Here is a 24,549-nt window from a genome sequence, read left to right as displayed (position 1 = left end):
CGGCTGAGTCTGTAGTGTCATCATCAGTAAGGTTCGGCTGTTAAGGAAAAGTAATATTTCATTCCAGAGCTCATTTTACCCGAAATCTGAGAAATAGCTGTGAATCATGGGTTACTGGCCCCGTTTAAAGCAATTTAATGTTGCATATAAATGCATATTTCGGCCGTTTTATTGCTTTGCTCATATTTTGCTCATTTTAGTGATATAAGGTTATATTTGGTCATATTTTGCTCATTTTAGTGATATAAGGTGATATTTCGTTATATTTGGTTGTATTTAATTATATTTATATATTATATTTGGTTATTTATATATTATATTTGGTTATAGCCTATTTTGATCATTTTTGTTCAAATTCAGGTATCGTTTTTTTACAAGATACATGCTATCTGCGTTGAGTTTCAAACACAGGATTTCAAAATACTGTATTAGATGTATTTTTCTTTCTTTTCCCGAAAGAGATAGGTTTAGAAGACGTGATTGCGAGAAAGAGATGTTGTACGAATGTACAACGACAGATACCAAAAAGCATGCTAATACTTCACTTTTTTTTTAGGAAAACAATGAGAACTGCTATGATACTGAATGAATGTATAAAGTTTTAATTTACCTGCTGGAGCTCGGTCAGTTTACATGATTAAATGTGTGCAGTGTTGCCAACTCAGCGGATTTTCAGCCAAATTTGGCGGATTTTTAAACAGAACAGTGGATAAATTTTCCATTTAGCGGACAGCGGAATTTTTGACGGATTTTCAAACTTCTTTTAGCGATTTTCAGCGGTAACAATATCACCTTTCATCATCACCAGGAGAAAAAAATAATCTAGAACTTATTACTACTTACTAATCTAGAACTTATGCTGCATACTACGACCCATTTTCTAGACCAGCTCTGGTCCACAGCTTCAGTAAGAATTTGTTACAATCGTTACTGTACTCTTGATGAGCCGGGTAGTGTCGTGTTTGATAACGTGTTTCTTTTGACATCAGGTTCTTTTTGGTACGTCAAGAATAGGTTAAAAAGTAGTCAGATATTTCGTTAAGAGTGGTTAAATAATTAAACTTTAAATGATTAGTTGGTTGAGCTTCCCAGTGATCCCAGTTGGCAGTGCAATATAAATGCGAAATTGTTTGACATTATTTTTTCCGCACTTAACAAAAACAATGAAAACAGTAATGAAAGTGAAAATAACTTTCCAAATAGATTTGAAAATGTCCGTATGTGCTTTGCTGCTGTGGACTGCCAGCATACACTTCGAAAAAGAATGGTACCATGTGGCTTCATATGAAACCACGGGACCTCAACCTAGCACGTCTGCTTCAGAGCATATAGTGCGGCGAGGAGAAGATGATGAACTCCTGTTCTGAAACTGGTGAGTGTTGAGTTAATTTCTTTAATTAAAACAGCTAGTAAACGCTATTTCGAAATTTAGCGGAATTTAGCGGATTTTCAACTAAAATTTGGCGGAGAAAAAATGTATGGGTTGGCAACACTGAATGTGTGTATTCTACCATCGTTCATCACTTTTTGACACGTCTAATGTTAGTAATACTCTAATACTTGCAACCTACCCCTAAATGTTCAAGTCATATTTACCTAGTTTATAGGGCATATTTGCTTGCTTATTTTGTATAATTGGGCCCACGGGAGTTGGAGTCTGACGTTAAGCGCCACCGGCGAGAAAAAAGTTGACTAACGCTGCTCGAAAATGGTCTGTTGCTATGGCAACGATAACAGAGATGCCACATTTAAAGAAGCTATAGCCACGTGGTTGGCTTGCTCTCAGTCGCAGTTGTGATATTATTCGGAGTGGCACTGTGTTAGTTGTTGCTTGTTTATGTAATTATTTACGTGTTGGTTTCCTGAATATTATTTTTGTTGTTAGTTTATTTTTGTCAGTTTATTTTCTTGTAAGTTACTCAGTGGGTAGTTGAACAGTTCTATTCTCTATTTAACTTGTCCATTTGTCGAGATTGAGGTTATTGTCAGTTTAATGATTACGAAATCTCATACTAATCGGTAATGACGTGTTCTGTCTTAAACGCCTGAATTATTAGCACGAGCTTAGGAACGGGTCAACGTTTATTGAATTACATTAGGCCAACATAGTTGATTAGATATTCAGCCTGTATGAAAGGGTGATATGCCGCTGATGGAGGTAACTATGACAACGCAGCGTACATCGTAGTTTGTGTTTACGCCGCCCAAATATCACATTCCAACTCTCGTGGGCCCAACTGTACTTCTTTAGGTCATAAACTTCGGAACCCTAGTCATCAGTAACAGCACAGTTTACTCGATCGAGGATATCTACACGTAATGTTTCACTCTTCCTTATTGTAGTTCCCGTTTTAAAAATGTCATGCGCACTTTTACTCAGTAACAGTGATTCTATTCTGTGGGAACTGTTGTGGCAGGGGTTGGCCATAACACCGACATAAGGGACTCATCTTAAAAATAGTAATAGTAATAAAAATAGAATTGAATAACAGGAGATCCAAAAGATATGGAGAGAAAAACATTGCATAACTTGCTCTAGTAATGACACATTATGTTTTAGGGTACGTCAGCCTTCCACGATCTTGAAAACGTATGAGCTGAGGAACGGTTTCATGAATTTTTGCAGAAAAAGATTCGGAAATTCAGAGTCATTGCATTTGTTACACTTAGTTGTCTGAAAAAATAGCCCGGCCTGGTGGCCTGGAGTCAAGTCTATATGGTCTGACATGGTTAGCCGGTTCGAATCCCGTTGGTCCAAAACACTTTTCACCATCAGAATGTTGGCTGGCAGGCTAGGAGAGGTGGTGGTATACAATTTCTAGTCACTAGATTGCGTACCAATTCCAAACCTCTCCGCAGTGCTCACATGGAGTAAGGGAATATGAAGCTATTGATTGGTGATTCGTCCGTCGGATGAGAATGTACAGCTTTGAGCTGACCCCTTGGTGCTATTCGACAGGAGTAGGCTATGTGCCGACACCGGGTTTCAGCCTATCCCTACCTCAGTATCATCATCATAATCCCACATCCAGACGCGCAGGTCGCCGATGGGCGACATGTCCTCGGACACTCCCGGCGCTAAAACCCATACGATAAGTAAGTCTGAAAAAATAGGTCTTTCAATAAAAGGCCACAGACATGCAATTTGCAATTTCAAGCCATACGCCTACGCGCTCCTATCTTTAAGGCAATGTCATTGCAAAGTGATGAAGCAATAATTAAGTGGAGCGTTTAGGAGGAAGGCTAACTTGCTTGCTCAGCCAAACTGAGCGGCGAAACAAGGTGTTATTTGTAGACAGTTAATAACATGAGTCGGCCTTTTCTTCAGCAAATAAACAGTCGAATGAACGAAGCAACCCATCTACCATAATTCTTGTAATGTTTGCATGTAAGAATTTTCAAATGCAGGACATTCATTCAGATAATGCCGGACTTTTCATTCAGCAATAGGACACATTATTTAGGCTAATATTTAAAATATAACTTTTAGCCCTCCTAGTGGCCATGACCGTTAGGGCGTCAAGTCGATGGTTACTCAGTTCGAGTCCCGTTAGTCGAAAACATTTTCACCATCAGAACGTTGACCGGCAGGGTAAGAAAGGTGGAGATATACAATTTCTCACCACTAGATTGCGTGCCAAAAGCCTGGATTCAATTCCTATACCTCTCCACAGTGTTCACATGCAGTGAGGGTATATGACGCTGTTTATGGTGATTCGTCCGTCGGATGGAGACGTTACGTATTGAGCAGACCACTTGATGCTATCTGGCAGGAGCAGGCCGTGTGCCGACATCGGGTTTCACCCTCTCCCTACTATCTTATATCACGTCATTGATTTCATCTCACCGAGCAAGTGCCTGTGCGGATTGCGGCAAGTGGATGGGGAGATAGTGGGTTCGAAACCCGCTGTCGGTAACACGGAAGGTGGTTTTGCGTGGTTTCCCATTTTCACACCAGGCAAATTCTGGGGCTGTACCTTATTTAAGGCCACGGTCGCTTTCTATCCACTCCTAGACCTTTCCTGTCCCATCGTCGCCATAGGACCTATCTGCATCGATGCGACGTAAAGCAAAGTGTAAACATATAATAATCTCATTAACTCCTCTGATAAGGCTTCATATTCGACCCCGTACAGAAACGGGGCAAGGGCTGGACATACGTTTAAAATGTTATTATATTTGGATGTGCAATCCATAGAATTGAAGGGCTGATGACGACACTGTGCGGGATGTTAATCTTACTTCCCTTGCCTGAACTTTTTTCTCAGTGGCTGAATATTTAGAAAAGAAAACGAAACAATATTGCGTGATAGATCATTGGACTTGACTGCTTTCAATAATATTAGTTTCGCTATTAATATGCCTTTCAAGATTAAGTTCAAAGGAGGTATATAATGGTTCTACATTTCAATACTATTAAAATAAGAAATGTAAGTTTACATTCCTATTTAATTAAAATTGGTACCGGTTTCGACCAGTATTCATGGTCATCATCAGCCAATTACAAATAAGTGTAAAACAATGCACAGAAAAATAAAATGCGAAGTTTAAATAATTCTGTTTGGTTTCTGCTAGTGAAGCACTAAAATCTTTAAGGAGCACTGTGCGTTGAAATATAGCCAAAAAGCACAGATAAGATGCACAGGTAAAAATGAAGTTTAGATGATGCTGTCAGATGCGGTTTATGGAGCACTATAACACATAAGGGAGCTGTGTGCGTTGAGATTGCAAAGTTATGTAGTAGTCTAAAGTCAAATACGTATTTTTAGTTGTAGTTTATGAGGCACTGTATACTTTTAAGTATCAGTAATGAGTGTCTATGAAGAAGTCGTAGATCAAATACGTTATTAAGACATATATGTTAAAGAGCACTGTGTGTGAAGAAGAATCAAATATGCACTTGAATGTAGTACGGAGTAAGTACCTACTTGAAGAATTCAGTTGCAGTTTATGAGGCACTGTATAACTTTAGAGATTAGCACTGCGTATCGTTAGATCCAAATATAATGAAGAAGTCGTAGACCAAATACATCAATCAATCAATCAATAAAACAATCAATCAATCAATCAATCAATCAATCAATCAATCAATCAATCAATCAATCAGTCAATCAATCAATCAGTCACTACTGATCTGCATTTAGGGCAGTCGCCCAGGTGGCAGATTCCCTATCTGTTGTTTTCCTAGCCTTTTCTTACGTGATCGCAAAGAAATTGGAAAATTATTGAACATTTCCCTTGGTAAGTTATTCCAATCCCTAACTCCCCTTCCTATAAACGAATACGTCAAATACGTATTTAAAAGTACAGAGGAAGTTCTTGAAGATCACCAGAACATGTACATCCAATTGTTACAAAAAATCGCTATGCCTCACTTTCATTACATCCAACTTTAAAACTCAGATGCTTTTGCCCGGTGGTGTGGCATGGGAATTTTCTAGATGTTGCTGTTTCGAAACGGATAAAATCAAGAAGAGGATAAAGCTCTTTCGAGCCTTCTGCTAATGTTTTACGGGGAGAAAATACTATTTTTTCCAATACAATATCCGGTATGTCCAATTATACGAAGAATAATAGTGTTTTTTTTTTTTTTTTTTTTTTTACAATTTGTTTTATGTCGCACCGACACAGACAGGTATTATGCTAGCGATGGGATTAAAAGTGGCTAGGAATGAGAAGGAAGTGACCGTGGCCTTAATAAAGGTACAACCCCAACATTTGCCTGGTGTGAAAATGGGAAACCACAGAAAACTATATTCGGGGCTGCCGACATTGGGATTCGAACCCACTGTCTACAGAACGCAAGCTCACAGCTGCGCGCCCCTAAGCGCACGGCCAACTCGCTCAGTGAGAATAGCAGAATTAGGTTTATGTCTAAGCCCGGTGGTCTAACAGAAATGCAGAGCATCTTAAGCTGGTCAACTGTAGTGCTGGACTGCCAAACTCTTTTCTATCGGTCAGTTATGTTAACCCATATTTCGCAAGTACGCTGTTTTCAGTGAGGCTGTCGAGATCGGAGTCTGTGTCCCTCAGTTACGGAGATATCAGCGTGTACAGGAAGAGACAGAGAAAGTTTTGTATCATTTGGTACTCCCGAATGATTAGTTGGAGTAGTTCTGACTGTTCTTGTTAAAGGATCGATTTCCAATTTCAGGAATCATTTCTGTTGAGAAGCCACCGCAAGAACAACAGAAACTAACCATGACGAACACTCAGAATTTTAACCGACTAAAATTTTGTTAAGTATACTTTGATAGGCAACTGAGAAATCTGGCAAGTGTAGGGTGAATAAATCCTAGTTATATATTCGCATAGTTCGGCTGAGCTGAGTGTCGACAAGTCTGGTATGAGCACTGTGTAACGACAGTAATATTGCTCCCACAAACTACTCTAAAAAAAATATTGGTACGAATAAAACACCGTCTGTTTTACCGCTCTATTTTATTTTAACATCCCTAATAGATGCACACACACACAATTCTACTCAACCATGAATGCCCATACTCCACGAATTGTTGGCTATTTACAAGTCTCTGTTCTCTTCACAGCGGGTGGGCAATTAGGTGGTCTGTCGTGACGGGACTTTCATTCTTACCGAGAGGCTCGTCTTACATTCGCTTCTCCTCGAAGTCCAGTCATCCCATACAGCAGCTGCGTGCAGACAGCTAGGTTTGAACATACAACACACGACGACTGTTGCTTGGTTCGACTCCAGAGACAGTCCAGTAATTCACACAGTCAAACACAGTGAGCAATTAAATAACAACAGCTCAACAGTGTTAAACAGCAGGACAACACTCCTCGCAACAACGACTAATAACACGGTTCCAGTTACACTCACGACAGCTGCTCCACATGCTGGCTCTACGACGGTCCACAGTTCACGGAATTACACATACAGTACTCCAAGGCAGTATACACACCGTACTCCGTACTCCAATACGACGCTCGACGCTATGACTAAACTCCTCGTTCAGACTCCGGTGGAACACTAGCGACGACCAACACCGCTGTCGCCCCAGCCCAGACACCGAACTCCAACACTCACCCCAACACGCTGACTCCAACTCTGACTGACTATTCGCGGATAGTCCCCTTTTTACAGGTCAGGTGATGAGTATCGAAATATTCACGGTGTGGCTAGAGAGGGAACATTCTCGTTGCACTTTCCAGAAAGCGGGCGGGTAAACCAGACGAAGAGAACAATACACGAAGTTCCCAGTTGACTCACCAGTTCCTCTCAGGAAATACCGAAGGAGAGCTACCACAGGCGGCCTGGCACGTAACAATATTAAAGCTGGTTGCTAGAATCTTCAGAGGCAAGTGCTGTACGTTGAAAATGGGAATACAAGAATATATTTCAAGGGACTGAGAGTACACCACTTAGTACAATACAAGAGATGGAAACTAGAAAACCATCTAATGATTTACGGAACATAAAAGAAGACTTTCATTATCACATCCAGTTCGTGCCGGCTTCAGTGTTAGTTTGAATAGGAAAAATTTAAAGGTACGATACGGTGATTTGTGAATACACACTAGTTCTTTAAGGTTAACTTCCTCCGTCCTCTAGTACTTACCCCCGATTCCTGTAGATTGCAGTGAAATTTTTGATGAGCAGCGCTTTCATCCTACTGAAGGTGATACGACTGGTGGGGGCCACTTTGTGGGGTTTTCCCTGTAAAAGAAGAAGGGAACACTCATTAGTGGGCACATTTACTTTAAACTAGTTGTTGTGTATTAGTCGTTGACGGTTTAGCTTTAGATTACAGCAGTAATGCCATCTAACGGAAATGAATGGCAACAGAAGGGACACAACACACCTTAACTCAACCCTAGTCAATCATAAAATAAAATCTGTGCATCCAGAATCGGACTGTTCAGCCATCTGAGACGACACAATTAATACGTCCAAATGGCATTGTATTTACGTACTATATATTCGTTGACGAATAAATGCCTATGATGATGATGATGAATCAATCATATTATTTATACAGTATACAGGGCCTCCCACATAAATTAAGACCGTCCAAGCGGCGTTTTACCCTCCGATACGTAAGCTGCAGTATTGGAGGCGCGCGCATAGTTCTTGACCTTGCAAGCAGCGTGCACGTGTTCGACCTTGCAAGCATCAGTTGCCAGTATGAATCTCAGCTGTTAACATGCAGAGACAGTTATCATTGCAACACCGTATTTTCGTATGTAAACGTTATTTTAAATACGAGTCGGCTCGACAGGTATGCGATGCATTTGTTCAGCAATTTTCTGGTGAAGTGCCACTTTCACGAGCACAGATTCACGTAATTGTAAATAAATTTGAAACTACTGGATCAGTGCTCGATAAAAAAAAAACATGCGCGCACATGAACAGTGTTAAGAGAGGAAAAGCTAGATGACATTGGTGCGAATCTTGAATGGTCACCGAATAAATCACTCACAAAATTAGCACAAGTAGGGGTTTCGGTTTCCTCTGCATACAGAGCTACAAAGCTGTAACACATCAAACCGTACAGGTTTACACGGGTCCATTGTTTAAAACCTGCTCATCCAGCCACAAGGGTGAGATATTGCGAGTGGTACCTTGCATCATTGAATGACCGTTTATTCGACTCACAGTTTGTGTTCTTTTCGTACAAGGCCTGGTTCCATCTTAATGGTCGTATCAAGTCATAACTCTCGCTATTGGTGTGCAGAAAATTCTAATGGTGTTTGTGAAGTCCCTCATTATGATAGTAAGATAGTTGTTTGGTGTGCTGTTAGTGCAAGAAGAATAATTAGGCATATATTTTTCGAGACGACAGTAACTGCAGAGAGGTACCAAGGTCTAACAGTGTGTGGTTTTTACTTGTGGGGTAAACTGAAAGAAAAAGTGTATCGAACAAATCCTCACACACTGGAGGAGCTGAAAGAAAACATTACGAATGAAATCAGAAACATTACAGTGGCAGAACTCACTCGTGTCAGCCAGAATGTAGTTACCGGATACAATGCCTGTATAACCCAGGAAGGACGACACTTCCAGCATCTTTTATAAGATGAGATTTCATACAAGATTGTATACACGCTTAAAGCAGGGCGGCCGCGCGCTGCATAAGCTCGGCTGAGGCAGCTGCCGTAGCGCAGAATACAAACACCGTGCGTTCGGTCTTAGTTTATATGACAGACCCTGTACATCCCTCCAGCGACTCGCACTACCGACCAATCTTGACAAATGAAGTTCCAAAAAAAGAAAATTTTCCGGAGCAGTGACGAATTGCCACTTTCACTTTATAAATACTAAAGAGATATTTAAAAAAAACGCGTCTCACTTTCACTATTAGATCCATCTTTCCCGTGGAAAATACAGTACCGGTACGTAGTTATGCCATCTATCATCTGCCTCTTGCCACGAACTATTTCTAATGTATAGTTTATTTGTCGTGAAGAAAACACGTCTAGGCCTTCTCTTTGTACTAAATTTGCCCGACTTTGTACGTTATTAGCACGTTTTCCGTCCCCTTAAAATTGCCTAGGCAATAATAATAATAATAATAATAATAATAATAATAATAATAATAATAATAATAATAATAATAATAATAATAATAATAATAATAATAATAATAATAATAATAATCGTATGGCCTCAGCTACCGTGTGCAGACATTTTAATTCGATGCCATCTGGCTGTCTGCTCGTCAATTTCGACGTTCCGTTTTACTCTAGGCCTACTAGATGGCAGCCAGAGTAAACCAGATCTCCTCTTGGGCGTCTATGGCTGAGATTTAATGAATTTTGTCGGGTAAACACCAAATGTGTCACCAGAGATCTTTAACATGGCGACATCGTACGACATGGAGTGTCGAATGACTTTTATCCGCCCTTCAAACATCCGACTACCTCTGCCGGGTTTGAAGCCGCTATCTTGGGATCCGGACGCCGACACTCTACCACTGATCCACAGAGGCTATGACTAGGAATAAATCACAAGGTCAAGCATTGCAAAGACCAGGGTTGTACTTGCTCAATCCCGTGTTCTCGCATCGGCAACTTTATGTAGCTTTCTCTAGAGTAAAAGGTTTCCTAATATTTTTGTATCTATCAAGAGAAGCGAAAAACAAACTGTCAAGGAAGGCTGTATCATTACTTATAATGTTGATTTTAAGGAAATATTGTAAACTATTACCTCCAAGGACTTTTGTACATATTATTGAATAAACGTTTGTGAAAAATTATTTCAAGTAAATTATAATCTAATTTTTTGTAAAAACATATATTTTTGCTAAATGTCAATTGTATTGCATTTGATTTTATATTCCACCAGTGAATTGAAAGTAAGGGTTATATAATTTTTTATGCAAATAAACTCGTTTCACTAACCTAATTTTACCCTTCATAAGAATGTAGGCGGGAAAGGAGGTGGGGGTTCGTTTATCTATATGCGAGAGTTCCCGCACGGGTTCGCTGGCACTTCGGACATTGTAGTCCATCACATTTTGTTTTCTTCCGACTCGACGGAATTATGACTTTCATACACACACTTTTATTTATTTATTTATTTATGCCTTTACAAGTGACGAAGTTAAGGCTATTGGTCCTCACACTACTACATTATATTAAGAAGAAGAAGATCCACAACCTGTTTCCAGTCATTTGACCGGGTCAGGAATGGAATGAATGAAGTCCCCATCTAGCAGCGAGGATAGGAATTGTGCCGGCTGCCGAAGCTTGTCGCACTCCTCTGGGGCAATGATTAATGAATGACAGATGAAATGAAATGATAGTGGAGAGTGTTGCTGGAATGAAATATGACAGGGAAAACCAGAGTACCCGGAGAAAAACCTGTCCCGCCTCCGCTTTGTCCAGCACAAATCTCACATGGAGTGACCGGGATTTGAACCACGGAACCCAGCGGTGAAAGGCCGGCGCGCTGCCACCTGAGCCACGGAGGCTCTTTTCACATTCTATGTTAAAAGTTAAATAGTATTTTCTTAGAAATCAATAAGATGATGATTACGATAACGTTGATGATGATTGTAATGGGGAAGAGCTGCGATAAAAAGGGAGGTATAACATATTGACAACATTTTGTGTGTAACTAAATGGCAGTGGGTAATAATGCTAATTCTAACAATACAACTTATTTGTTTGTTTTTAAATATTGTTAGTATTAGCATCATTACACACTGCCATTTAGTTACACACAAAATGTTGTCAATATGTTATATACCTATCTCCCTTTTTCGTTCGTTCGTAATCTGTTTACCCTCCAGGGTCGGTTTTTCCCTCGGACTCAGCGAGGGATCCCACCTCTACCGCCTCAAGGGCAGTGTCCCGCAGATTCAGACATTGGGTCGGGGATACAACTGGGGAGAATGACCAGTACCTCACCCAGGCGGCCTCACCTGCTATGCTGAACAGGGGCCTTGTGGAGGGATGGGAAGATTGGAAGGGATAGAGAAGGAAGAGGGAAGGAAGCGGCCGTGGCCTTAAGTTAGGTACCATCCCGGCATTTGCCTGGAGGAGAAGTGGGAAACCACGGAAAACCACTTCCAGGATGGCTGAGGTGGGAATGGAACACACCTCTACTCAATTGACCTTCCGAGGCTGAGTGGACCCCGTTCCAGCCCTCGTACCACTTTTCAAATTTCGTGGCAGAGCCGGGAATCGAACCCGGACTTCCGGGGGTGGCAGCTAATCACGCTAACCACTACACCACAGAGGCGGACACCTCCCTTTTTTTTTCCGCAGCAAAACCTGCTCTTCCCCATTACAATCATCATCAACGTTACCATGATCATCATCTTATTAGTTTGTAAGAAAATTCTATTTAACTTTTAATAATAATAATGTTATTTGTTTTACGTCCCACTAACTACTTTTTAGGTCTTCGGAGACGCCGAGGTGCCGGAATTTAGTCCCGCAGGAGTTCTTTTACGTGCCAGTAAATCTACCGACACGGGGCTGTCGTATTTGAGCACCTTCAAATAGCACCGGACTGAGCCAGGATCGAACCTGCCAAGTTGGGGTTAGAAGGCCAGCGCCTTAACCGTCTGAGCCACTCAGCCCGGCTATTTAACTTTTAGCATAGAATGTGGTTAAGTGTAAGTGATGACCAATAGCCTTAACTTCGTCACTTGTAAATAAATAAATAAATAAATAAATAAATAAATAAATAAATAAAAGTGTGTGTATTGTTGGGGGTGGCTGGATGAAAGTCATAATTTCATCGAGTAGGAAGTTTGTAACGTCAGGGATGATGGAGGACGACAAATGGATGAATTTGAGATAAGAAACCGTAGTCCTCAAATGTTCGAGTCAAAAGTTATTAATAATCCAAGTTGTTTAACGTCCGTCCGTTCTTAACAGACTCCGAAGTGTCGGAATTTCATCCCGCAGTAGTTCTTTAACGTGCCAGAAGCCAACGACATGGGGTTGTCATCTTTAAACACCTTTAAAAGCCACCGACCTCAATCGGGATTGAACCCGTTAACGTGGGATTAGGATACCAACGCCGTATCCACTACACCACTGCGGCCGGCAGTCAAAAATGGAAGCCAAAATCGGGCTGATACTGTACTGTACAATACATGTGCTAAGAGTACAATAGGGGAGACAATCCCGACGAGCAGAAGAGGCTAGGATAATAACTCAACGACTCCAATGCGGATGGCGTGCTGTGTACGGATCTGATCTGTGTGCAATGTCTGTACTGTACTGTAGGCTTCAGTCTGTGTTTACGGGTTGAAGTGGTACGTTGATCAGCCCTATCCAGATAAAGTTGTACTCGGTTACAGAACTTGCAGATATGGTGTTCATGTATGGGCAAACGAATGAAAGCAGCAGAGAAGCCGAACGTTTGTACAGGACCAAGTATCCACGTAGGAGACATCCGGCTCACACCATGTTTCCACGACTGTTCCAATGATAATATGTGAAGCAGGGCAATTGGCACCACAGTACAGTGACCGTGGAGGATGACGAATTACACGGACTCCCGACTTAGAAGATGCAGTGCTTGCTCGAGTGGATGAGGCGCCTGCATTCAGCACTCGAGCAGTTGCACGTGAAATGAATGTTTCGCATATTTATGACTGTGTGGCGAGTATTACGTGAAATGCACCTACACCCGTACCATCCACAGAAAGTGCAATCTTTGAGTCCTGCTGAATTCGCACGTCGAGTCGTGTTCAGCCAATGGGTCCTGTAGAGCCTTGCAGTCGATCCTCACTTTCCTGCGTATGTGCTTTTCACAGATGAAGCATGTTACTCCAGAGACGGAAGGCTAAATAGTCACAATAGTCATGCTTGGGCCGATGAGAATCCCCACGCTACAGTTGTGAAAAGCCATCAGCACAAACTTTCAGTCAACGTGTGGGCAGGCATAATCAATGATTAAGTAGTATGTCCGTTTCTTCTTCCTCCCCGCCTAAATGCAGCAGTGTACACATTGGTGCACAGAGATGTATTATCCACATTCCTAGAACACATCCCAGTTGTCCTTCGTCAACGGATGTGGTTCCAGCATGATGTAGCCTCACCTCACTTTGGACTGAGGGTTCGTGAACACTTGGATCAGGCATTCCCTGATTCCCTGCAAAGTGGATATGAAGAGGTGGTCCTATTTCGTGGCCCGCTTGTTCACCTGATCTCACCCCACTTGATTTCTTCTTGTGGGGCTATGTAAAAAGCCTTGTGTATGAGACACCTGCGAAACTGAAGAGGATCTCTTAGCAAGCATTCTCCTTGCCTGCGACGCTGTTCAAACGACACCGGAGATATTCGAATGGGTACGACAGAACATTTTGTGCGATGATGCTATCCCTGCATTGACGCAGGGGGACGCCATGTCGAACATTTGTTGTACATGGAGCATCGTGTGAAACTTGTTCAGGTAAAGGGACTTAAATGAATAGAATTTTGCTTAATTTTTGACTCGATCGTTTCCGGAATATGGTCCCATTTCTCAAATTGATCCACTTGCCGTCCTCCATCATCAATGGAAGTTTGTAACATAATCACGGATACACTCTGTATGTAACATAATATACCGTACACCATTGGTTCTAGAGTTAGGAAACTGATGCTCTACGTGATTTAGTGCATCTTAATACTAGTAACTTATAAATGTATGTAAATACTTAAGTACTACGTCATTCGTTCTCACTTTCACTCGTGCATTCATACAACCTGGCTGCACACTTAGAAGGAAATCCCAGTAAGATGTCAACAATCGGCGATATCGCCACTTAGTTTCTTACCATGAGGACTGAACAATATTTCCACGTCAGCGATGGTCGCCGTTGATGGATCTAGTAACAGAAATCGAAATACGGGAATATGTGCATTACTGTTGCTCGCACGAAAAAAATTAGATAAGTTATAAATGATTTGAAATTCGATTTTATAAAATTATTGTAATTATAAATGCTTTTAAACAAGAACTAATATTTTCTAAAACAGTTGAATGTTCGCGAAAAATATGATAATCGTGAACATCTTCTTTATTATTTCTCCCATGGCAAAAGCGCGCCAAACATAAATGATCGGAATTTTTTTTTTTAACATGAAATGAAATGGCGTATGGCTTTTAGTACCGGGAGTGTCCGAGGGCAAGTTCGGCTCGCCAGGTGCAGGTCTTTTGATTTGACTCCCATAGGCGACCTGCGCGTCGTGATGAGGATGAAATTATGATGAACACGGCATATACACCCAGTCCTCGTGCCAGCGATATGAACCAATCATGGTTAAAATTCCTGACCCGGCCGGGAATCGAACCCGGGACCCCTGTGACCAGCACGCTAACCATTTAGCCATGGATTTTTTGCAAGATTTTTATCGTAAATATTTCAATGAAAACTACGGCTACAGATTCGGTAGATTGCAGGTGGATGTATGCAGTATCTGTGAAGAACTGGAACGGAAAATAACATCTGTTACTTTGAATGATATCGCTAAGCATGTAGCAGATGCCGAAATTATTCGGGGGTGATTTATTTTTCATTTCGATAATAATAATAATAATAATAATAATAATAATAATAATAATAATAATAATAATAATAATAATAATAATAATAATCGTATCGTCTCAGCTACCATGAATCAGATACTATTTAATTCATAGATAAATGAATGAATTAATATGTTTCACGCTATTTAGGCTGCCTGCGCATCAATTTTGATATTCCGTTTCACTCTAAATATGGCAGAAAAACCGGATGTTTCAATTAATTTTGTCGAATAAACACCAAATGTGTTCCAGAGATAATTTTAATACCGTTATTTACTTCTGCCGGGTTTGAACCCACCATCTACGGATCCGGAGGCCGACACTGTACTACTGATCCATAGAGGACGTTTATCTCGCTGTAGTCCCCTTAGCAAAAATTGACATCATCATCCCTCACTGTTGGCGTGTTATGAAAGAATTACAAGATCATATTGAAAATAACCGAAAATCCTCGTCTAGTGAGGACCGTAATGCAGATTGGTCCGCCGAACGTTTATCGTTTAGTTTTTTGCATCCCGTAATTTATAAACCTCCTACAACTATCGATCCCTGTTTCTATACATGATTATTACAACGATATATTTGAGTTTAAGCTCGACAACACTGAAATCGTTAGTGCCAGTGGTCATTCAATAATATACTTAAATTAATTCAAGAAACGTACACAGGTGCGAATAACACTTTCGTTAGTACAGGAAGCGTACATTAATTTGATGGTACTAGCGGTACATGGATTATAACGGAGTTGTCCAGACATTGCTCCCGGTGACAGAACTTGTAGCTAAAATATCTAAGCATTACTCCAGATCGCAAGCTCCCTTTACAAACAACGCTTTCTGAACCTGTCTTAGTAGCTCAAAATACGCCACGATATTCTTCAAAAATTGTGCGTCAGGTTAAGAGTTTTCTGCGAATACTTTGGAATCTTCTGATTTAGATCTGGTTTTCTGTTCTGATGAATACTGTGCACCATTTTGACTGAATAGCCGCTATACATGATTAATCGACACACAGTTGAATGCAATTATGCGTCTAATAGCCGGTAAAATCTTCCTCATTTGAGAATAACAAATGTAATCAGAGAATACAGGAATATCTGTACTAAAAGTCAACTGTCTGTCCTAGAAGACATTCCTGCTGGAAACTGCAGTGGCCTAAGTTACGAAGTCACCCGCCCTTAGGTGATGCTGCCAACCGGGACATGAACACCTTCGACCCTCTGAAAGAATGGAGAGATTGTTGGACAATCACCGCTGGCGTTTTCCTACACAACATTTTCTCCGGTGAAAACCTTACCAGCGCGTAAAATGTGGACCACTCTGAATAGAGGCAGGGCAAACCATGTAAGATGCAAGGGCTCATTTTTGAAGTGGAAGTTTGTTTCAACTTTAGTAGGCGACTGTGGTGGTGATTATTGTTTTAACAGGAAGTACAACTAGGCAACCATCCTCTATATAACACTAATCAGAGAGAAAAAATGGAAGGGGTCCGACACTTCGAAAAATGAAGATATCGGCCAAAGGAAGACAAGGGCCATGAAGGGCGTGAAAATGAAAGACTCCCTAGCCCTCGCAAATCTAATAGCGTCGGGGTCAGAAAAGAACAAGAGTTGACCAAGGGAGGTCGGATAGGATAGATGAAAGTGAGGAGCCTGGCACAAGTAAGTGGAAGCAATGCCAGGACTCAGCTGAGGTCCCCGTGGTCGCTAACCCACGCTCCAAAATTCAGAGCCCCTGAAGCCCCTTTTAGTCGCCTCTTACGACATGCAGGGGATACCGTGGGTGTTATTCTACCGCCCCCACCGACAGGGGGAAGGCGACTGTGGCACTCCATGACAAAGTATCCGCATCGTGACTATGTCGCGGGCCTATCCAGTCAGTTGGAGTGACTTCCTCAGACCAACAAGTGAAGCAATACAGTGGCTTAAAGAACTCGAACCGAGCTCGATAGCTGCAGCCGCTTAAGTGCGGCCAGTATCCAGTAATCGGGAGATAGTGGGTTCGAGCCCCACTGTCGGCAGCCCTGAAGATGGTTTTCCGTGGTTTCCCATTTTCACACCAGGCAAATGCCTATCTGTACCGAGCTCGATAGCTGCAGTCGCTCAAGTGCGGCCAGTATCCAGTAATTGTGGCTGTATTAAAATTACAAATATAATAAGTTTGATAACAGATGTTGGAACATTGGTGAGTTACGAGAATATGGTACACAGGGCAATTCTTAATGTTAAGTTTTCTTTCACGTGTTTCGTACTAAAGTATTTTTTTCTTTGCAAATGTACTTGCTTAATATATTTCTATGTATCTAGTTGGTTTTTTTTTTTTTTTTTTTTTTTTTTTTTTTTTTTTTTTTTTTTTTTTTTTTAGAACTTGTGTGGTAATTTGCGCCAAAACATTACTATGCAATAAAACTTGTTTTTATCATTTTCTCTGATTTTACATGTTGTCATTTTGACACTTTTTAAATTATAGCATTCAATTATATTTGACAATGAACGATCACACTTCACTACTACCTCTTTGCAAACGTCTCTTGTCCTCACAACAGAATATGTTTCAACTTTCACTTCACTTAGCTTCGCGCGCACTACGGTCACTTTATACAGCAGTTCCATTAAGTCAGGTTCAAACATATTAACGTTGGCTATGACAACACACGACGATGACTGTACTTTAGGCTCGACTCCAGACAAGACCGCAATCAACTCACGTGACCAATCCACACACACAGCTCTCAGCTCGCGACTCGCAGTTTGACTACTCAACACTCCCCACAACACAAGATAAGAACCAACTACCGCTCTTCGAGGAGAGCCTGCTTTTGTATACCTGGTGATGAAGTTCTAGTATTTTCGAGTCACGGCCAGAAGACGATTCTTCTAGTTTTTGCCTTGCAGAAAATTTATGGAGACATCAGACGAAGGAGATAATAGAAGCCAACGTCGTAACGTGCCCATAGGCCGGATGGTAGGTATCCAGCTTGACTCATTCATCCTTTCCAGGAAATACAAACGGGAGGGTCAAGATGGCTGACAGTTGCATTACCATGAAACAATATCAAACTAGAAAACATTCTTCGCGCGCGAAGCCGCGAGTAAACGCTAGTTTTATATAAATTAGGTGCTGAAGTATACCGTCATAACTTACCTTATTCCCTCCACCGATATCTCCACCGACCAGCTCGTTTTGTCTTCTGAGATGCATAGGCTCGATGTCAGGACTCTCGATAACCTGTGACAACAAAGAGACATCCTCTCAACATGAAACAAAATATCCATAGCATTAAGATAAATATCTAATATTAATTTATATGACGATTGCACATTAACCATCACCCAATGCCTCTTTTAGAACTCAGTACCAGCATAGCGAATGCTCTTTATGTTCTAGTGTTCTGGAACAGACTGCTCATATTCCTAGCGCCTTGGAACATGATCTGTCCACCTACCCATCTATCTATGTATGTATTATTAATCTGATAAGCCATTTCCAGCAATGAAAATTGTTAGAGAACGACTGAACAATTTCAGTGATCGATCCCTCATTTTTAAAAGCGTACGGTCTGAAGATCCTCGAAGAAAAAACAGCAGTCTTTATAGGATTGCCCATAATTCTGAAATTTTCTTCAGGTATTTACAAGGTCTTCCGTTATGTGCCGGGTTCGAACCCCACTGTCAGCAGCCCTGAAGATGGTTTTCTGTGGTTTCCCATTTTCACACCAGACAAATGCTGGGGCTGTACCTTAATTAATGCCAAAACAGCTTCCTTCCCACTCGTAGGCCTTTCCTGTCCCATCGTCGCCATAAGACCTATCTGTGTGGTGCAACGTAAAGCAAATTGCAAAAAAACATACATATATACATTATCATTATAGACTGTTATGCCTTTCAGCGTTCAGTCTGCAAGCCTCTGTGAATTTACTAAACGTCGCCACAATCCTCGATTTGCAACTAGTGTTGTGGCCTCATTTAGTTCTATACCTCTTATCTTTAAATCGTTAGAAACCGAGTCTAACCATCGTCGTCTTGGTCTCCCTCTACTTCTCTTACCCTCCATAGCAGAAGCCATTATTCTCCTAGGTAACCTATCCTCCTCCATTCGCCTCACATGACCCCACCACCGAAGCCGGTTTATGCGTACCTCCTGCCATTGTTCCCACCTGTTTGTGCCAGCAATCATTCTTGCTACTTTCATGTCTGTTACTTCTAACTTATGAATAAGATATCCTGAGTCCACCCAGCTTTCGCTCCCGTAAAGCAAAGTTGGTCTGAAAACAGACCGATGTAAAGATAGCTTCGTCTGGGAGCTGACTTTTTTTAATTGCAAAAAAAAAAAAAAAAGCGTTATGTGCCGTGTGCCAGCTAAGTTCCAAGTCCCACCGCTACGTACGTAAGTGTGGTAAGTGGTAATGGCTACTAAAGCTGAAACCAAGCCTATGTTCATTACAAAGTTGCCGCTGCGCCACCTTCAGGTCTTTCAGAACAAGGTTCTGAGACGCATGACCAATAATTTATTTTTCCTGAACAGGCCAGCAGAGGAGCGCAATTAAGCGCACCGGTACTGGCACCCAATAAGGTCCCCCTCGGGGGTGCCCTTAACAGTAACATTTGAAGCGTACCAGGTCGGTAGATTCAGAGTGGGTCTCGGCCCTCATGTGGCCACGGCTGGTCCGTGGACAACAGCTCTGCACTCTGACCGGCCAACCGAGCAGAGGAGGGGTGGCCACGGCTCTACCGTGGCTCTACGCCTCTGCATTCGGGAAACGAGACAGGGCTGGACATCATGGCTCATGGCTGGGCCCAACCGTCGGCTGTCCTGAGAATAGTTTTCCGTGGTTTTCCATTCTCCTGCACTAAGGCGAATGCCGCGACAGTTCCTAGCCACGGCCACCAACCCCCTCACCTTCTCCGAGCATCTCCTTCATCGTAACAAATGTCCGACTCGTTGGCTGAACGGTCAGCGTACTGGCCTTCGGTTCAGATGGTCCCGGGTTCGATTCTCGGCCGGGTCGGGGATTTTAACCTTAATTGGTTAATTCCAATGCCATGGGGGCTGGGTGTATTGTGTTGTCTTAATCATCATTTCATCCTCATCACGACGTGCAGGTCGCCTACGGGGGTCAAATAGAAAGACCTGCACCTGGCGAGCCGAACCCGTCATGGGATATCCCGGCACTAAAAACCATACTACATTTCATCGTAACAAATCTCTCGGCCTGAGAGACGGCGTCATCGTCTAAGAGGCCCGCCTCACCCTCCAGGGGAGGAATGAAAACAATGCAGTAGTAGAGGTAGTAGTAGTAGTACTGCGTACCACTCCCCCTCAGGGGAGGCATGATAACGTTTTAGTAGTAGTAGTAGCAGCAGCAGCTGTGTACCAAGAAGCCTAACACTTGTTTTAAATATCGAGGCCCTTGGGTCCTCTACCGGTTATCCTAGCCTTTGGTATCGACATTTTTCACCCCTACCTTTCTTTTGTTTTTCTAATTTTTGTTTCTGACTGGATTTGACCCACCTTCTATCCATCATTGATCCACAACGAGGGTTTTTTTCGATTCTGTCCTACGCCCTGTAGGACAGAGCAGTTCCCTCCACCCACTAGCGTAGTCTCCCCCCCCGCGCTTCCTCTGGTTGTCAGATATACCATGGATACTGATGACTAGAACGGTATTGTTTGCCCTGGAGCTCCCGTCTGTCTGTCTGTCACCACTGTGCCTAGGTTGGCACGACTCCTCTCCAGTGTGAATGGTTTCTGTCTGTAGTTAGTATCTATGCCGATGATTGGGAGACTGCTGCTGTGCCACACTCAACATAGAGTTAGTAAATAATACACTACTAGCAGTTTCCCGCTGGCTCCGCCCGCAATGTACAAAGTATGGTGTTGTTCGTTACTATCCTCACGGATGTATTTGCAAAGTTTCAAAATAAAGCACATGATCTGCTGTGGAAATAGAATGTAATATTATGTCAACAAAACACTTGAAAATACATCATACAAAGAAATTGAATTAAACGTTCCTTGGAACAACACTACGCGCCAAACTGTTAAAAAGTCCTTCAAAGATATTCGTCTTGGATACAAATGTACTCATAACTTTTCTCAAAATCTACCAATTTAATTTGTTATCACCTCAAGAGAAAGCGCTTGATCCACCGAGTGTTTTTAGACCAAAAAACGAACTGCGTACCTCAATTAGAACGAAAGATATGATTGCTTCAATGAGAAAAAATGTTGAAGAAATGAGACGTCAAATTGAATGTGCACTCATAATTTTCCTCAGAATCAACCAGTTTGAATAGCTAAGATCTGCAATGAAAGAGCTTGATCCACTGAGTGTTCTTAGGACAAAAAGAACTCAGAACCAAAGATATAATTGCTTCAAAGAAACAAAAAATTGAAAAAATAAGATAATTTGAGGAAGGCGGAAGTTAAGTGATTTATATTACCTGATGACAAATATGTGCATGGATACCTTTCAGTTAAAAAATGATGGAAATCGACCAGATAGAATGGCCGGACTGACTGACTTTAGTTTTCATAATTTTTTTTTAATATATAGATTTTTGAGAAGTGCACTGATGCATTAATCACTAACGAAACGAAGAGGTCCTTCCCATAAGCCGGAACTTACGGCGAAATACGAGATATTTATTATTTATTAGAAGGTTATTTCATTCCTACCCTATGGGTAGGCGGGCCGTCAGCTATACAAAGTAGCTCTTAGGCCGTGTACAATATATATATATATGTAAAAGAAAATCGAATGTTAATACGAGATATACTACGTAATTCTATCATTGATATATGGAGCGCTAATCCAATAAAGGTTTTAAACAACTGACGAAACTCTCAGCAGGGAACGCCCAAGTGATGTTCAACCCGGTAACGTCACTGGGGTTTTCAGGGCCAAGTGCATTGTTCTCGCCGGTCGGTAGGCTGCTTTCTTCTCACACAACCACCCAATTAAATATAAGTATAAAATCAACAGGTCGCCTCTGTGGTGTAGTGGTTAGTGTGATTAGCTGCCACCCCCGGAGGCCCGGGTTCGATTCCCGGCTCTGCCACGAAATTTGAAAAGTGGTACGAGGGCTGGAACGGGGTCCACTCAGCCTCGGGAGGTCAACTGAGTAGAGGTGGGTTCGATTCTCACCTCAGCCATCCTGGAAGTGGTTTTCCGTGGTTTCCCACTTCTCCTCCAGGCGAATGCCGGGATGGTACCTAACATAAGGCCACGGCCGCTTCCTTCCCTCTTCCTTGCCTATCCCTTCCAATCTTCCCTTCCCTCCACAAGGCCCCTGTTCAGCATAGCAGGTGAGGCCGCCTGGGCGAGGTACTGGTCATACTCCCCAGTTGTATCCCCAGACCAAGAGTCTGAAGCTCCAGGACACTGCCCTTGAGGCGGTAAAGGTGGGATCCCTCGCTAAGTCCGAGGGAAAAACCGAACCTGGAGGGTAAACAGATGATGATGATGATGATGATAAAATCAACAATTGCATGCAGTTTTAATTTTAGCCTGCCATTCTCATGAGCTTCATAACGAGCCGTATTTTTTTACGGCTATGATCACCAAGTAATGAGAAAATGTTGTTTCACAAAATTTACAACTTTTTTCAAAAACATCAGATGAAATAAAAACTTGGTATACGGATCAAGAATAAATTACTTTAAGACTATTAAAGTTTGGTAACGATCATATCAATACTTTTAAAGTTATGAATTTTCAAAGTGAGCGCTCCGTTGGAAATGGAAAAAAATACCGGTATGTTTTTTGTTCAACCTGCGTTAAAATTTTAACTGCGTATGATAAAAATTTCCACTCCACTTAATTAAACGTAGAATAAAATAAGATAAGCTTTCGTGTAAAATTTTCTACTTGGGACAAAGGATACACTTTTTATTAACGTACAAACTCGGGTGTCTATACTTTTTTCCACGACTAGTAGAAGTAGCAGCGACACCGCCGTCAGCGAGATAATCACTGTTTCCGGACCCCTCAGGTCTCTCAAGTAATCTGCTGTATAGCTGGAGTTCGAGCTGTCCCGATAGACTGTGTGAAATGAGAACTTTACTGAGGCTGCAGTAACAGCGATTCATGATGCGACTTATAAAAATCAAGAACGTACTTTAGAAACTATGGTGTTATTGATTTTACGTCGCACTCTATACCTTTACGGTTTTTGGAGGCGAAGAGGTGCTGGAATTTTAACCTGAAAGAATCGCTGAAGTATTTGAACACTTTCAAATACCATTGGCCTGAGTCGGGTTCGAACGCACCAACTAGGGAAGACGACAGATTTTTTTTTCCAATTTGTTTTACGTCGCACCGACACAGATAAGTCTTATGGCGACGATAGGATAGGAAAGGCTTAAGAGTGGAAAGGAAGCTGCCGGCGCCTTAATTAAGGTGCAGCCCCAGCATTTGTCTGGTGTGAAAATGGGAAACAATGGAAAACCATCTTCAGGGCTGGCGACAGTGGGGGTTCGAACCCAATATCTCCCGAATGCAAGTTCACAGCCATGCGACCCTAACCGTACGGCCAATTCGCTCGGTCGACAGAAAATGTGATATACTGATACGGAGTATTACCATGAAGTTGTAACGTAGATTGACAGAACATAATAAAATTATAGTTTCATTAATTTTATATATATTCTTGCCTTAATCTATACATATTATAAAATAAAGACTATTAATTATAAGAGACCATGTCAGCTTCTTTACTGAATGGCCCTCGCACGATTTTGACTAATATTTACTTACGGGTAATTCGACGTGTGTCCGACTACTTTCTCCCTGCTGCATGCTAAGAGTGAGAAAGACGTCCTCCAGAGCAGAACACTTGTACAGCGCCAACAGTCGCTGTGGAGCGTCCTCGGCCAGTAGACGACCGCCTCTTAGTAGACCAATCTGTGGACAAAGTCAATGGTTAACAATACTGTAAAATAACATTTGAGTGTGAATATTTCACAGTAATATGGATGGGAGAGGACAGTTTGTAATTGAGTCAGGCTAAATATTTCATTTTAAGTATAAGCATACGAATACGAAACTGGAACATGTGGATTATTTCAAGTATTTAGGGTGTGTATATTCCCAGAATGGTGGTATACTAAAGTCGTGGCCACCAAATTAGGCGGATCAGAGAACTTACGCTGTTGCCAAGGGGTGATAAAATATAAACGGGATTTTATTTTTTATTTAAATTCATTTATTGAAAAACACAAGGCAATTCCAATTTATTTTTCCATACAGATTCCTGCTTTGGAAATGCATTTGTCCCAGCGTATGGGCAGCTTTTTGATGCCCTCATCGTAAAAGGAACAGGGTCGTGTCATCAACCAGTTGCGCACGAAGTCTTCCTCCCTCTCGTCAACTTCAAATCGTTGTCCTCCTAGAGCTTCTTTAAGTGGTCCGAACAAATGAAAATCGCAGGGCGATACGTTCAGGCTGTAAGGAGGATGATCAAGCGTAGTCCAGTGCATTTCCTGTAGCTTGGAGACAGTTAAGAGCTGCAGTATGGGGCCGCGCATTGTCGTAGAGGCGGATGACCTGTCAAA

The 24,549-nt window shown here is 41.8% G+C and overlaps 1 protein-coding gene across 1 annotated transcript in view; it reads right to left on the bottom strand.

Annotated features, from left to right (window-relative positions):
- Positions 1-24,549, bottom strand: part of LOC136877238 (ABC transporter G family member 23) — a 333,038-nt gene that overhangs the window by 57,494 nt on the left and 250,995 nt on the right. Inside the window, exons 7-9 of the mRNA XM_067151098.2 lie at positions 23,753-23,899; positions 18,139-18,222; positions 7,581-7,678 (exon numbers count right to left, since the gene is read on the bottom strand). Coding sequence (XP_067007199.2) covers positions 7,581-7,678; positions 18,139-18,222; positions 23,753-23,899 — 329 coding nt within the window. The remainder of the gene's footprint in view (positions 1-7,580; positions 7,679-18,138; positions 18,223-23,752; positions 23,900-24,549) is intronic.

This window comes from Anabrus simplex, chromosome 7 (assembly GCF_040414725.1).
Source record: "Anabrus simplex isolate iqAnaSimp1 chromosome 7, ASM4041472v1, whole genome shotgun sequence".
NCBI classification, from domain to species: domain Eukaryota; kingdom Metazoa; phylum Arthropoda; class Insecta; order Orthoptera; family Tettigoniidae; genus Anabrus; species Anabrus simplex.
This window is presented reverse-complemented; position numbering and strand designations above follow the sequence as displayed.